This window comes from Parasteatoda tepidariorum, chromosome 3, assembly GCF_982258835.1.
Source record: "Parasteatoda tepidariorum strain Cologne lab strain chromosome 3, Ptep-v5.0, whole genome shotgun sequence".
Classification (NCBI taxonomy): domain Eukaryota; kingdom Metazoa; phylum Arthropoda; class Arachnida; order Araneae; family Theridiidae; genus Parasteatoda; species Parasteatoda tepidariorum.
The window spans coordinates 180,044-196,990 of record NC_141757.1 but is presented as its reverse complement, the minus strand read 5'-3'; the positions used below and the strand labels follow the sequence as shown (position 1 = coordinate 196,990).

Genomic DNA, 16,947 nt, shown 5'->3' with positions numbered 1-16,947 from the left:
TTACGCCACAATACTCCTCCACCAGAATTTTATCAGGGCAAGAATTCGATGAATGGATACCACTAGTTGCTGTATTTGTGAAAGACAGGGAGATCTGGATTAAGGTCACCGGATTTTTGAGCTTTAGCCATAAGAGCTGTATTAAGTTCATGGTTGTGTGTGATCTCATCTTGTGTTGCTCTTAGCAGTTGAGTGCGTGCTGGAACCTTATATGTGTAAATGAAACTAAGAAGCAACCGTGCGAAAAGGACGATGATACAATCACAAATAGCAAGTCAACTGTTCAATGTGTGAACCCTACATCGAAGTAAACGTGATCATATCACGTCCGCAGCTCACCAATGTGGGGATAGTTGTTATCGACAATGTCAACCTTCATCTATGAAAAGATACCCCAAGATTGACTCCAGTTAGCATGTCTTATATACTAGTGAATTGCTGTTTAATAATTGTAGTGGTAGCCACGCAGCACCCATATCCCATTACAAAATGACCATTGCTTTTTCTTGGCAGACGACCACCTAGATAGTCGGATATTAGCCGAGATCTAAAATACAATACTCTGCAGGGAAGAAGCTTAGTGTAAGCAAATGTAGCGAATTTATTTTTCCACAAAAACGTGCCAAAGCATCTTTTTTCTCTCTGAAACTTCTTGGGGACCACTAACCTGTACTTTTGCCTTTTTTTCAGCGAAAAATAATACACCTCTATGTGTGCTGAAGACAAGACAAACTTAAAACTTTTCAATGGTCCTTCTTTGTGGGAACTTCTGTTACAAAAAATTGAGCTGGGAGATACAAATGAAAGAGAGGTTCCTTGATTAAAATATATGTTTTAAACAAACTACATGATTAGGAGCGTACACTTGAAAATTGAACATATAAACAGATTTTAGAGTGTGACTTAATCTTGACTCATTTTTTTTTCACTTCATGTTCAAGGAGACTTAGCTTTATAAATGATGTGCTCAAAATAAAAAGCGAACGCTCAGAATAAATTTTGATATAATATAATGAATGGTTATTCACATACCCAATCTTAATAGTTCGAGGACTTCGTATTTTAATGAATAGTGCTAAATATATTTTAAGTCGTGAAATCAGACACAAAAAAGTACTTCTCTCAGAATAAACTCACTTTTTTTTTAAAACAAAAATTCGTGGAAATTTCGCCTCACGTTCTTGTGGTCTTCCTACCCATGTAACACAAATGGGGCTAGTTGCATCAAAAAGTACTCCACGAAGGCAAATTTCTCCCAAAACTTGCTCCAGGAGTTCACTTGTTTTTTGGATTGGGTTCAAAATTAAAAGGCTATGGAGTTGAACATAGTAGTCGTAGACCCAAAAATTGGATCGGCTGTTCAATGGCTTCCCACACGTGACTGGCGTTGCTGTTCTAATTGATGCTGGATTGTACCTGGTTGAGGGTAGCCTTAATTTAATTTAATTTTAAGGTAGAACTGAGACAAAAGGAGACAGCTGCTAAATTGTCGCTACCATCATTAAGGTAGCTGTTTATTAATGAAGTTGAATAATTTCTGAATGAAAAATTTGTGTGATTTGCAAATTTCCCTGCATTCTGACAGCTCAATCCAAACGCATTGCATTATAAAGATTTTAAATTATCTTCATTCCTTGAATGAGTCTGTTTTATTTTGCAGGATTGAAATACGCGCACTTATGGAGACCGTGGAGTACCGTGACATTTCCGTTTAATATATTCGTCAGCGTTCAGATGATTTGTATGAATGGTGTTTTCAATATAAATGTAAACAATAACAATCTCGAGTTCGATACTTGCTCTAGTTCCGGTTAGAAAAGCTCAAATTTGCCGTATTTCATAAGATATTGATATTATTAAGTAATCCTGGTGAGTGTGAAGTGAAAATCTTCTTTAGTTATTTATAGATATATTGTTAAGAAAGGTGTCATGGTTGCTAGATTTTGAATAACTCGCTTTTTTGGCAGTCCTGATTTGGCCTCTTTCCATTTGTTTTTTACTGTTTGTTCTTGTTGCAAGCTGTGCACCATCTAACATCAGTGTTAGCACCTTTATCATTGTAAACACAAGTAATATGTAATCAAATATCACGTTTGCAAGAATTTCAAAACACAATGATCACGTTGTGAGCCAAATGGCTTTAAAATACACCAGAAACAGTAACCCGGAAGTATAGGCGGTATAGAGCTTGCAGCGTTCTCTAGTGTAGAAAACGCCATCCATATGCATGTTCAATTATGCTGTAAATTTTAAGTACAGCTCTAAGCTTATACAGTAAATAATATCTTTTTAAAGAAGAAAAAAAAGAAAGAAGAAAAATAGAATAGATTTTTTTCCGAAGTGAACTGCATAAATCGATTCACAAAAAAGAGTTTATTAAAATATCGATTCGGTCATTTTTTCGCACATTACTATTCGCTATTGGCGTAGAGCAGAACTTTCTATCTATGGCAAAACATTGCATGCTTTCCATATTAGCGTGCTGAGAGTCATAGAAGAATATTCTTGATTTTCAAATAAATGAAAATCTTTTAAGTTTGGAAACTATATGGAACTACAACATGAAGCATAGTTCAAATAGAAATCATCATGGAAATATAAAAAAATATTTTTAACAATTAAATACGAAAAATATTAAGAAGGAAAAGGACCAAAGGTATGGAACCTGTCTTCTCCCCGAATGTCGTACTCAAGAGCTGCGATAGCCTATATTACCGCTTATCTTATTGGTTCATTTTTAATGATAAATATTTACTTTTGAAAAAATATTCCGATACGAAAACCTTAAGTTATCAAAACCTTTCCTCCTCAGCAATTTTTTCAAACAATTACTTAAAAAGTTATACTAAGGTGCTCTTGCTTAATTAATTGATTTAACGCCTATAATGAATAATTTTTTGGTAGAGTTAAAAATAAATTACAAAATTTATTCCCTGAAAAAATGGCACGTGAATGGACTTCTACCTTTATGGAACGGAATATATTAACATTTATTCGGTATTTTCGAAATTAATAAGCTAGAAGTAAATATAATTATTATGTAAGATTAATAAATTAAAAAATGAAACTTACCTCCTCAGATTAGATATCTATTCCATGTTGTAAATTTTCAGCACCTGCATTAAACCAACCATAAAAAAAATATTTACGAAGACTGGCGATGTGGCGATTTCACAAACAGAAAAAGTCGCCATAACAATTGAAAAGGTAACCCATTTTTGTTGCCATTGAAAAGATAAAACTTTCATTTCCCTTCTCGGTTTCCTATTATCTGTAAAACTCTGTCTCTGGATAATTTCGTCATACGTTGTCATCCTGGTTGTCATGAGTCAGGTTGATTGAATTTCTGATGTTTGGCATTACTGACCTCATTCATGTTTAAGCTTGTGTGTTCTACGCTTTGTATGCGAAGTTTCTTAGCAAGTATAGAGTTCCAAGGAAAATTTCATTTGTTCATCTAAAAATTTGAAAGATCTAAAAAATCAATTAACAACATTCCAACTAGTATTATGAGTACTGGTAAGTCTAAACATTGTGCTTTTCTATTAATTGCTTACAATATAAAAATTCTCTTATCCATAGTTCAAGCTATTAAACCGATCTGAAACTGCTATTTTATTCAATTTTAAACAATATTTTTATGATCGGTATTATTTCCGTATCGTGATTTATGAATTTATTATTACAAAAGAAAGAAACTATTAATTGGTTTTTTTAATGGTACTCTTATTACTAAAAGACTCATAATTATTCAGTTTGTATTACAGGAAGTAACTGTGAGTCGTTAATTATTATCTATCTAAATATTGATTTTAATTCCTTTCTGTTACAATTTAGTCAGATTTTTTTTAGATGAAGTAAAATTTAAGTGTTCGCCAATAATTGTCTGATCTCAATGTTTTTTTTTTTCCTCGCAATATTTGTTGTTATTTATTATACTCAAAAAAGAAGAATATGTCTGACCATGTAAAAAAGAGTTTGGAAGAAATTCAGGCAGCCCTGGGAAAGTTCTTGTTCTAGAAAAATTTCTACAAAAAATTTTGTTAAATAATTTGAAAAATTTATTACACTGCAGTAAAAGGCTAAAACCTTTAGAGAAATTTTGATGGTAAAACAAACTTTGTTCTTATGAAATATTACCCTCCAAAAATTTTCTGCACTCCTGCTTGTAGCTGTTCTTCAAATTATGAAATAATCCTTTTTGTGAATGATATGGAATTTTGATAACTGCTGTGAGTTTGCAACTGTTACTCATGACTCTAAGGCTTATTTTGAAAATGGCCCAAAATGTCAATATAGAGAAAAGCAACAGTTTTGTAAAAAGTGAAAAGCATTTGTGGTTTAATTTTTTAATATTTAATAACTTACTCCAATGCTGCATTATTGGGAATCATGAAAATTTGTTAAAACTGAGAATAAGGCAGTGATTTTGATATTTTTTATCTTGGAAGGAAAAATGTTGACAAATTTAAGAAAGTTTAACTTTGGAAATATTTAATTTGTCTGTTCCAAAGCGCAGATTACAACGACCAGATTACGATTTGATTTATGGCCAGATTATATATAGTTAAAAATCATGTCATTGCTTCAAGTTAAGTTATAACTTTTATTTTTCTTGGCAGCAGAACTTCGAAAAGTTGAGTTATGTGCAAAATAAAAAATGGCATCATAACCTTTGATCTAATAATTCGATCTTCATGTTTTAATACTCAATCTTAATGGTTATAAGAAGTGATCTCAAATATGCCAGTAATTAGTGCAGGTGCTACAAAATCAGACTCGAAAATGTTTTTTCTTTGAATAAATAATAATTTTTTGTGTGAGTTAATAAATTTTTTGTGACAAACTGTGATTTTTAAACTCCTAAGATATTGGAGTTGCCACAATCTGGGAAATACTGTCCTAAACAGTTTACTCTGGAGAGCGCTTTAAGGTTTGGATCCCATTATGTTAACTTGACTTTTTGCATATTTCACCATTTCTCAGGGACTTTTTAAGGGAATCAAAACATTTTTGCCCACAATTATAAAATTCGTTCATCTAAAGATAATTGCATACAAAATATGACTTTACATAAATATTTATTATTTTTTAATATTTCATTTAATAACAGTCTGAAATATTTTGAAATATATAAGGTATAAAAATTTTTACATTATTTTGTCAAATAATTTACAAAGATGCCAAATTTGAACAAAATCGATCAAATAGTTCTTGGGAAATCAAATTTAAAAAATACAACTTTTTAAAAATCCTTTGTTTTTTTGTTTGTTTTTTAATTTTGTTCACTGTGCATGAATATTTCCAATATAAGTGAACTGATAGTTAATTATAATTTAGAAAAAAATATAAATGTTTGTTTAAAGGATTTACTTAAATTACTATTAATATTTTGTAGTTATTAGAATAAATTTTCTAGTTATATGTTATTTTGCTATGCTATAATGGCATTAGCATGTCTATATTCTAGCCTATGCAATTCAGCATCAATCGAAAGAATAGTTACAAATTTCGGTCTTTACAAAACTGCAAAATGAATTTGAAGACTACAGAGTCCTTAAGCTTTCTTCTTCTTTTTTTTTTTTTTTTTGTAATTACATATTTCAGGGAAAGGAGAAGTTAAAATGGGAGTAAATTAAAATTGATTTTATGTAGGTACCTTTTCCCGTGGCAAAATCACGGTGATATTGTCACAGATCGTTCCAGAGTTCTTGCTGAAATATTTTTCTTTTACAAAGTTAGAAACGATTACTTTTATTTTCTTCAGAAATTTACACCTGATATTTAAATCATGCATTTAGATAATCACTTTTTGAGGCGCTCAATTTACGCCGATAGTATCATAAATCAATGTAATGTTTCGATTGTATTTTAGGCAGTTATTGATATTGATTTTCACGTGGTTTTTAAATATCCGATATATTTCAAACAATATGGAAAATTCAAATCATGCATTTGAGTTTTTACTTTTTAAGGTAATAATTCTATTGAATTTTCTGCAGTTATTGCTATTGATTTCTCCATAGTTTTTAAATCAGATATTTTTTGTACAATGTTATTTATTACAACACCTCAATCTCGAAACGAAACACGCAATTATGGGTAACCCCTTTTTGAGGAGTCTGATTTGCATGATTTTGTCATCTATATTTTTTCGGCAAATACTACTACAGATTTCATGATTTTAAAAAAAAAATTTTTTGTGATACTTATTTACAAAAAATGCGAAGAAGAAAGTAATTATTGCCCCCCACCCCTCAACGAAATGCGAGAATATCACCCATAATACAGTACGACCTCGAAAATTCAGACTTCTGAAATCCGGAAATCTCATACGTCTAGTTTGTCAGAAAATTTTTTTAAAAGAAAAATCACTTAAAATAAAAATTTAAATGCAAAAGCACAAAACCGCAACTCTTCTCCAACAATGAAGCAGTAGATGAAGAGGTAGGGGTGGGGAGTGAATGAAAGCTCATAGCTGATAAGGAAATTCCAGTCATTTTTATCAGCTCTGTATAGATAACAAAGAATATGAAGGGGAATCCCCTCAGGAGGAGGAATTCTTCTACCACCTTGTTTTTCCCCCTTGTGAAGAAAGAAAACTGTCTCTTTCTTAACCTAGAAACTTAGGAGGCGGGGACAAGTTCTTTCATCCCCCAACAAAAAAAGGATTAGTATCAGCTGGTACAGTCTTTTCTAAAGGTATCTGTTTTAGTTTATAGTTAAGTTGAAATTCAGCTCGCGTTTTAAGCCTATATTTTTAGTTTTAATTGCTAATATGTATTATGTTATCTAAACGATCGATTACGGGGGGAAATGACGAAAGTTTGATTTTTAATGTCTCTAATTTATTATTTAAAGAGTGTATTTATGTTAAAATTGTCGTTGGAGATCTACACACACGCGTTTAATCGCAAAATTGACCTGGCGAATTCGGAACTTCGATATTTCTATCAATTTAAGTAAGGTATCCAAAATCTAGACCTTCCAAACCCCCCAGCATTCCGTATTTTCGAGGTTGCACTGTATTAGACTAAAAAATTGTTACATGTTTAATTTTAAAAGTTATCTAGTCTTTTTTTTTAACACAGCACGTTTGTTATTTTAAATTAATAACATATAATGTTTGTTATTAATAAAAATATCTTGCAGAAAGATATTACTGCTAGCGAGTTATGTCGCAGATAGCTCGAAAAAATTCTGCCACAGGGATGAAAACCAATATTTGTGTTGCCTGAAATACCTGAGTTTATGGTGCCATGTAAGCAAAATATATAGATTATTTTATTTCTTTTCTGTATTATTATTTTACTTGTAGGTAGAGGAAGAGGGAGAGGTCGAGGAAGACAGCGTCCTGAAACTGTTCCAGGATCAAGCTGTAGTAGTAACTTTCCGTCACCGTCTGTAGATCTTATCCAGAGAGAGTCTTCTGCAGGTAGATCCTAATTTATTACTCTCTGCCTCTAATCATGTATTAGCTATACTTCATTGCATAATTTGGGAAGGAACTTCACAATTATGTGTAGTGTACAAAATAAATTTTTGAAAATAAAAAAGACCACGTTGGTAATTTTCCTATCTAGTGATCAAAGGTTGCGTATTTTTGATTTACATATTTTAAAAGCCCTTAAAGGTGCTTTTTTTTATTCAGACTTTTTAAAAAGATTTTTTTTTTCTTGCCATGTCGATTGTCATTCTAAATTACAAAAAATGCATGATTTTCACAATTTTCTCCGCAATATTTATCAGAAACTAGTTATTTTATCATGATTTTTTAAAGTTTGTGAAAAATTTTTTGAATTTTATTGATTTTATGTTCATAAATTAAAAACTTTTAACATTAGAAAAAAATAATTTATTATTACTGCACAGATCCTAATCATAAATGTAAAGTGCTTGAAAATTTTTTTTGAGTGCTTTAAAAGTGCTTATTTTTTGTTGAAAAATCTGGCTATCCACCCTGGATCAGATTTTCATGTACTAACATATAATAGTTTGAAACCCCTAACTGATTAATGTAAATAAAATTCCCGTTTTTTTTTTTTTTTTTTTTTTTTTTTTTTAAGGAAAGGAAAGAAACAACCACATACTTTTTCTGATTAAACGTCATGGATTTTGGCCTTGTTTGAAATTTATTATGGAAAATCATTATTTTCACTGATAAATGCTAAAAAATCATGGAAACTCACAATTCATCTTGGACTTTCAATATTTGAGTTCTTTCTCAAGATTTGAAGATCTCGCTACCCTGCGATTTGCATTCACCTGATTTAAAATCACACAACGTGATCCGCAGTGATTTAAAAAAATCTCATATCATGATCTGTATTTGTGCCATTTTAAAATCACACATTGCGATTTGTATTCACGTGATTTAAAAATCCCTCATCATGATCTGCATTTATGTTGTTTAAAAAATCACACATGGGGATCCGTATTTGTGTGATTTAAAAATCACACATCGCCCTTTATATTCTTGTTATTTAAAAATTACACATAGCAATTCGTATTTTCGATTTAGAAATTACGCATCTCTATCTGCATTCATTGGGTTTAAAAAATCACATATAGTAATCTATATTTATGCAATTTAAAAAATCACACATCGTGATTTGTACTCCTATGATTTTTAAATCTCAGAGTGCTTTCTGAATCCGTGCAATTTAATATCGCAGATGTGACTTATGAGTCACACATTGTCATCTGCGCATGATTTAAAAAGTCTCACAATGAAATCCATATTTGTGTTAATTACACGTCATAATCTCTCTTAATGCTATTTAAAAATCGCAGAGTGTGATTTTCCTATTCTGGTCAATTAAAAAATCACATTTCGAAATATCAAAAATCACACAAATCTGGTTCCATACTTGTGCAATTTAAAAATTACTACTCATGAAACTCATTCGTGTGATTTTAAAGAATTCGACATCATAATCTGTATTATTGCAATTTAAAAACCGCATACTGTGATCCCTATTTGAGCCAATTTTCACTTGACTCCCCGATCTTCATTTGTTTTTAAAAAGATCCAAATTCATGTAATTTCAAAATCATGTGATGTGTTTTATATTTTGGTATGATTTAGATATCAAACAAAATGTAGAGAAAACATGGAAAAAAAATTACAGAACAATTAGAAAAGAGAAAAATAATAAAAATACGAAAAAGAAGAGATAAAATATTTTCATCAGCTCTCACGATTATATCCGCAAAAGGGAGTGCTATCTAATATTGTATCAATATAGCCAAAGCAAAATATATCAATACAATGGTGTGAAGAGCACATAAAGTAAAATATCACATGAAAACAGAGTATGAAATGCAAAGAAAAAACAAAGCATAAAGCGAAATCTGTAGTCGAAAGCACTCCTTTTTGCCGATATAATCGTGTGAGCTGATGAAAAGATTATCAATACAATATATCATTACAAAAGTGTGGGGAATAAAAATGAGCTGAAGAAAAGATATCTTTAATTTTCCTGATTTTTTTTTTCTTCGGATTTTCTTTTTCCCTTTTATTATTGTTCTGTAATTTTTTCCATGTTTCCTCTACATTTTAAACTTTTTTTACAAGTTCTTTTTACTTGCAGCTTTATGCGTAGTAATTCTAAAAAGATGGGCAAAATTTTAGGAAGTGATAGTACACTCCCAAGCAAACAATTTTTATCAAAGAATGCATGGTCGAAAACAAAACACAAAACCGCTAGAGAGCATCAAAGTTTATGTTCTTATATGCAGGCAAAAACACACAAAGAACGATGAAGTTAAGTTATAAATGCAAATTTAATGGCATGTGATTATAATAAGTGTTCAAAACAGTGGCCGGCAGCAGCTATGCTAGCAGTACAACGGCAAACGATCTGAAACACACCAGGCCTATCACAAACTTTCCCTGCTGCGGCCGAAAACTTGGCGACAAGTAACGCAGCGCAGTAACTCGCAACAGGAATGGAGCTTTCACGTTTGCATCAAGCAACTTTCTAAATGTGCCAGCACCTTTGTGTTTTGTTTTCGACCATGCATTCTTTGATAAAAATTTTTTGCTTGGGTGTGTACTATCACTTCCTAAAATTTTGTCCATCTTTTTAGAATCACCCAGTATATACATTTAGAATTTCACATTTATATAAAATATTTTGTTATATATAATGTTTAAAAAGAAAGCTCACAAAATAAAGGAAAGATAGTTTGAAGTTTTTGTGTTTAGTTGTAAGAGTGTTCTTGTGCAATTATTATAAAACACTTCTTACTTTGAACAATGTACCAACTTCAAAATTTAAACCTAAATGATAATTTGTAAAATGAGTTTAATCTCGCTGCTCGAACAATATGCTAACACTAATTCATTTTGGTGCACGGTTTGCAACAAGAACAAACAGCAATAAGCAAATAAAAATGAGACTGAATCGGGACTGCCAAAAAAGTTATTTCTTTCTAAATCTAACACCTTTTTTGATTATACATTTATAAATAACCGAAACAACTTTTCACTTGAAACTCGCTAGGATTACTTTATATAATTAATATCTTATGAAATACAGCAGCCCTAAAATTATATAATTTATTTCTTGTATTAAAAGCAAAATTATCTCTTTGGAAATATCGCCTTGTAGAATAAGCTGTAGTAAGCAGCTGTATACTTTCTTAACCGGAAGTAGAGCAAGTCAAAAGCTTGTTGTTGTTTACATTTTTATTGGAAACCCCCATCCATATATATATATGCTCTTTCTGATGAATCAATTATTCTTTCAATTATCAAATGAAAAACTTTTTTAGAAAAAGTATTCATTTTTACTTTTCAATATATTCTAATTATTAAAAATAATTGATAACTGTAAATATATTATTGATTTTTTAATTTAAAAAAATTTATTAGAAAACTGACACTTCTATAAAAGCTATGATATTTGCAGCCCTTCACTCAGAAAGGCCCCTATTTTAACTTCTTCCCTCCTAAAAAAAACAACTATTTAAGCCTCGCACACTAAAATAATGCAATATCAATTACCATATTTAACCCCTTGTCGCCCAAATCAAGTTCGGGCAACTACTATTGCGATGCCCTTTGGGCTGGAGAAAAATTAACTTTTTTATTTTCTGAAACTCGAGCTGAGTTCGTTTCTACTTTAGGATACTTAATTCACTATTTTCCTAATAGATGGCATTGCTGGTTCCAGTTTTCCACCGATTACGATAGAGGGAAATGTGGGGTGGGTGGTTGGAATACACCATACTGTAAAAGATTAGTAAATTTTATGTATTGAAACTAATAGTGTTGGGTTTTTATATTATACTAGTTATATTATATTTAGCTTCAAAATTTTGTTTAATTTGCTCTAATTGAATAAGATGTGCGTGCAATCCATTACTTTTTTATGTGTGTATAAAAATTAGAAGTACAGTAGTTATTGCATTTAAAATTTTATTTTTGTAATAAAAAACTATTTTCTAAATTTTATAATAATGTAAAGAATAAAATTAAACAGTCAAAAAAAATCCATTTTTGGTCCATTTTTCTGAAATGTATAAAACTGCTAAGGAAGGGGTGCACAAATTTTTTGAGTGAAGGGCCGCTTGCACGACACGTAGACTAAGGAATGGCCGCACTCATTTTTAGTCATGCAATGATAGCGGCAAATATCGGGGGTCTGTCCAGACATTTTGTGAAAGGTCCTGTTTTTGTAAAGTTGTGAAAAAAACCTATTCATAATTTGTGAATATAAAATAAGCGTTAAGTCACATTCTTTCAACCAGGGTCCTGCTTTTGTGAATTTGTGTGCAAATAGGGTCCTGTTATAGCAAAAATTGCTAAAAACCTTTTCAAGAAGTTTTTAAATTGTAAATAGATACAGGATTCTGCTCAACAATTGCTGCTACTAAATGAGAGATGCAACATACAAATATTATTATTTGGTATTTAGCCTATACTGCTCAACACAGAATAGCACTCACATTTTTAATAATTTCAATTGGCATATTTTAAATAACACAATTTAGTAATGTATCACTTTTAATGTGTTACGCATTAAGTAAACTTGAACAATTCTTAAATTTATAATATTTTATTTACAAAATTGCCAGAAATTAATTTTTTATTACGTAATATTCTATTAATTTTATGAATAAATATGAATTGATCAATTACACATTTGTGAAAGGGCCGATTAAAAGATAAATTATTTCGTGAAGGATCCAAATTTCTTTTAAACAGGCCCCTGGGTGCAATAATTATTTTCTTTATCGCATTTTGAAAATCATTATCACCTAATGTTAATTTAATTTTATGAAAAAATTTAAATTGATAAGTTATTTATTTACAAAAAAATAACGATTTAATATTAATAAGAATGTGCAAGCGATGTTCGTAAAAGTAAAAATATTTTCTTAGAATACTACATTAGGAATTTAAACTTAGGGAAACTTGTCTCAAACCATCTTTCTCCCTCCCCCCCCCCCTCTCAGGAAGAGTTTATTCGATTAACAAAACAATAATGAAGATAAACAAATTTGTGAAGGGTCCGATTAAAAGATAAATTATTTTGTAAAGGGTCCGATTAAAAGATAAATTATTTTGTAAAGGGTCCATTTTTATGAATTTTGTGAAGGGTCCATTAAGGAACCTAAATTTTTCTAAACAGACCCCTGAATATGATAATTTTTATCTAAACATTAGTGTTCTAAGCACCAAATATTTTTATCAGTAAATATAATAACATAGTTGCAGAAAACTAAATACTTTTAATCATTTGAATTTCTCTAAAACTAAAAAAAATGGTAAATTTTTTTGAAAACTTTTTCCATTTTTCACAATAATTAATGTATTAAATAGTTATATATATTGTTTGTACATAAATATTGGGAGGAGGGTATAAATTTTAACCTTAAAGAAGCTTACAAAATGGAAGTGTAGAAAAAAATATGCATTTTATAGAGTAATATAAATTTGAATTAAATATTTTAATAAAAGAAAATTTTTCATGTTTAAACAAAAACCAAATTAAAATAAATTTTCATGCCGTTCGGAAGTTCCCGCGGCCAGCACATCGACGGTTGTCGGGCCGCATGTGCCCCGCCGGCTACAAGCTGCGTACCCCTATGTTAAGAGGTTAATATATAATGAATTAATTATAAATGACAGTAAATATTTTGGAGAAAAAAAAAGGTAATTTAGGATACTTTTTATCTGTCTGCCTATTATTGATTCATAATAAAAATACCTTTATTTTTCTTCCAGGTGCAGGAAGAGCACCTACAAGACAAGATACAACTTTAGCTGTAGAGAGACTTTCAATCAGTGAAATCTCCAAAAATGAAAAGAAATTAGTTCCCAGACCCGGCTATGGCACAGTTGGCCGTCCCATTCAATTGATAACCAACTATTTCCAAATGAAGTTGAGCGGAGTTGTTTATCACTATGACATAGAAATAACCTCGCTCGATCAGAGGAAGAAGTATGGCAAGAACGTCGCGTCCAGGCAAATCACCGCGGCAGAGGCTGCGCAAGCCGGCATTTCCAGACTGGAACACGAATTGAACCGTGGAGTCGGCAAGGTGAGGCGGAAGGAAGTTTTTGATCATTTTGTCCGGTCCAATTCTCTCGAAAGCTTTAATCCCGTGTTTGATGGCGTGAAGAATGTTTTCACGTCGAAGCTCTTACCGTATAAGGAGAAAAACGTTTTCACCGTAGAGCTAGAGGTGGAACAAAAAAAACGGGGGTACGAAGTAGTCGTACAGCCCGTGAAAAAAGAGAGCGGGACCAATAAGATATTCTTGGAGGCTCTGCAGAATTCGAGCGAGAGCGAGGCCGAAGTGATCATGGCCTTGAATTCGATCATGAACTACAGGCATGCGGGGAGTCAGCAGATTCAAGTTGGAAGATCGTTTTTCTACCTTAATCAGACCAACAAGATAACTCTCGGTGAGGGACTCGAAATTTGGTTCGGTTGTCACCAGAGCGTGCATTCTACCGAGAAAGGAGCGGCCATCGTCATTAATTTAGCGGCTAAAGCCTTTCACAAAGAGGGACCCGTCCTTGGTTACATAAATGACATCCTTAGAAGGGATGTTACGCGAGGTGAACCCATGAAGCCATACGAAATGAAGAATGTCAACGATGCCCTGAAGGGAATAAGAGTAGAAGTAACCCACCTCCCCTACCCGAGGAGATTTATAGTGGAAGGCATTTCGAAAAAGCCCGCTTCGGACATGAACCTAAACACTGCGGATGGTAAAGATCTGACTGTTGCAAAATATTTTGAAATGAGATACGGACGTTTACGCTATCCCTTCTTACCCTGTCTGTTCATGCGGACCAGCAACAAGCAGACCTACATACCCCTCGAGCATTGTAAAGTCATGAAAGGTCAGCCAAAGTTGGGAAAGTTGAGCCCCGCACTCGGTGCGAAGATGATCAAACAGACGGCGATCAATCCGGATAGGAGATTTCAATCCATTGCAAACAGTTCTCAGGACGTGTCTAAAGAGTGCGGCGAAAAGATGAGGAACTACAACTTGCTGTTGGACCTGCGTAACATCCGGGTCAACGGAAGAGTTTTGAATTTTCCGACCCTCGCTTACTACGAGCAAGGTGTCGTCACCCCCGATCAACGCGGCGTCTGGAATTGTAAGCGGTTTTTCAGATCTCAGAACGAGAATTCGTGGATCATAATAGATTTCGCGGAGTGCAACGGGAAGATGATCGACACCTTCGAACAGTACTTCAAGGCCGCCGGAAACAAAGTGGGACTGAATTTCGGTCCTCCGTGCGACGTGAGGCACTGCGGAAGAAACGTGACTGCCGAGATAGCACTGAGAGAAGCGGAAAAGACGAAAGCCGCCTTCGCGATCATCATCCTTTCCAGGAGGGATCGTTTCCATAGCTACGACGAAATCAAATTCATCGCCGATTATCAGCTGCGGTTTATAAACCAGTGCATAGACTCCAACGTGTTGGGTCGCATCAACGATCAGATAGCCACCAACTTGTGCCTCAAGTTAAACGCCAAATTAGGAGGAGTGAATCATATCCTGAGGAACAAGCTCAGAGTGTTCACGAGACCGGTCATGATTCTGGGCGCTGACGCCGTGCACTCACCCCGCGGTGCCAGATGCCCCTCCATCGCGGCCGTCGTCGGGAGCATGGACGCCTTCCCTTCCAAGTACAAAATAGCGTGCCGAGTGCAGGAGAACCCAGACGGGAACAAGATCTCGCAGGAGTTGATTTTGGAGATGCGGGCGATGGTGGCCAATTTACTGAAGGCGTTCTACGACAACACGAGGGGTAAGCACCCCGATAAAATCATATTCTTCAGAGACGGGGTCAGCGAGGGACAGTTTCAGAAAACGTACGAGTACGAAGTGAGCGAGATACAGAAGGCCTGCCAGGACACATTTCAAATAATCATACCCATCACTTTCATAGTGGTACAGAAGAGGCACCAAACACGGTTCATACCGGCTAATACTAGAGATGGTGTGGGCCGTCACGGTAATATCCCACCCGGCACGACCGTGGATAGGGATATAGTACACCCGCACCGGTTCGACTATTTCCTGAACAGCCACGAGGGGATCCAGGGTACCAGCAAGCCTGCCCACTATACAGTTCTTCACGACGACAACAAGTTCAGCCCTGACGAACTTCAAGAGCTTTCCTACCACTTGTGCTACACGTACAACAAATGCAACAGATCTATATCCATTCCAGCCCCAGTGAAATACGCAGATCTGGCCTGCTACCGTGCTAAGAAATTTGCCGATTTTCATCTGCAGAGGGAACAGGACAGTTCGTCTTGTTCGAGTAGCTCCAGCGTCCACCTGTCTGATTATGCGAGGGATGCCATCAACACGATGGGTGACACGGGAAGAAACTTTTTCTTTGTTTAGTTTGTTTTATTTCGTGATAAAGTTTTATGCCGTCCCGAGTTTATTTATTAAAAATTCATGAATTGTGATACTTTTGTGCCTGAGATGTATGCGTTAATATATAGTTTTTTGTAAATATAAGAAAAAGCCTTTAATAAAGCATTTAAATTGTGAGAATTTTTGTTTACTGAACTTTTCAAATCATGTTATTTATACAGTCCAACTCCTCTAACATTCAAGGGACTTAAATTTCGGTTCACTCTATTCGTTCTGCAAACAACTCAACTCTTCCCTTTTATGACACATTATTTAAATAAAAACAATTTGTAGTGTTCATTTTTTATAACTCTTCGTCTTCTTGCGTACAAAAACTATAGGGATGGGAAACGAAGAAGCAAACAAGAAAAAAAAAAATGCTTATGGCTGCATTACCCTCAATAGATGGTTTTAAAAATCGGTAGGGTAAACCAACCAGTGAAGGAACATTTCATATATATTGATCAAAAATAAGAATTCGAAAGTTTTTCCTTAGATTGATTGGAAACAATATCTTACCGCCAAACAATAGGAAGTCATCTAGCAATGTTTTGGATTACCTGGTCAAATAGACTTCTCTGGAAAAATTTTTGAATATTTTATAACCTCTGCAACACCTTGTTTCTTTGAAAAAATTATAAGGTGAGTGTTTGTATTTATATGTTTGAAGTGGAATTAATTGCACGTAATAGTTTTATTTTTCTCACTGTGAAAAGGAGAATTCAAAATTTAGTTATTGAAGTTGCGTTTTATTTTTTTTAAGCATCATAGCATAATAAAGTACTGAGACAGTGGCGTACGCAGAATTTTTTCAAGGGGGGTGTTCATGATTTTCTGAAACTACTAAAAGAAATTCGAGTATGTAATAAAGCACTATTATTTCCCTAATTTAGACAGCTAGATAATTTGACTTTTTATTTCGACAACATTGTTTAGTTAAATTTTGGTTTGATTTTTTAAGTTTAAGAACTAATGTAATATCTTCTGAAAAAAGTCCAATGTCATATGGGTGGGAAGTAACACTTTGAGGGCCGCTTTCACATT

At 33.3% G+C, this 16,947-nt stretch overlaps 1 protein-coding gene across 1 annotated transcript; it reads left to right on the top strand.

The window, feature by feature from the left end:
- Nucleotides 1-3,289: 3,289 nt before the first annotated feature.
- On the top strand, nt 3,290-16,044 carry LOC107436482 (protein argonaute-2). Its single transcript, XM_016048219.4, has 3 exons — nt 3,290-3,519; nt 7,319-7,435; nt 13,238-16,044. The coding sequence occupies exons 1-3, from the start codon at nt 3,510-3,512 to the stop codon at nt 15,886-15,888; spliced, it is 2,778 nt and encodes a 925-aa protein (XP_015903705.3). The 5' UTR covers nt 3,290-3,509; the 3' UTR covers nt 15,889-16,044.
- The last annotated feature ends 903 nt before the right edge of the window (nt 16,045-16,947 follow it).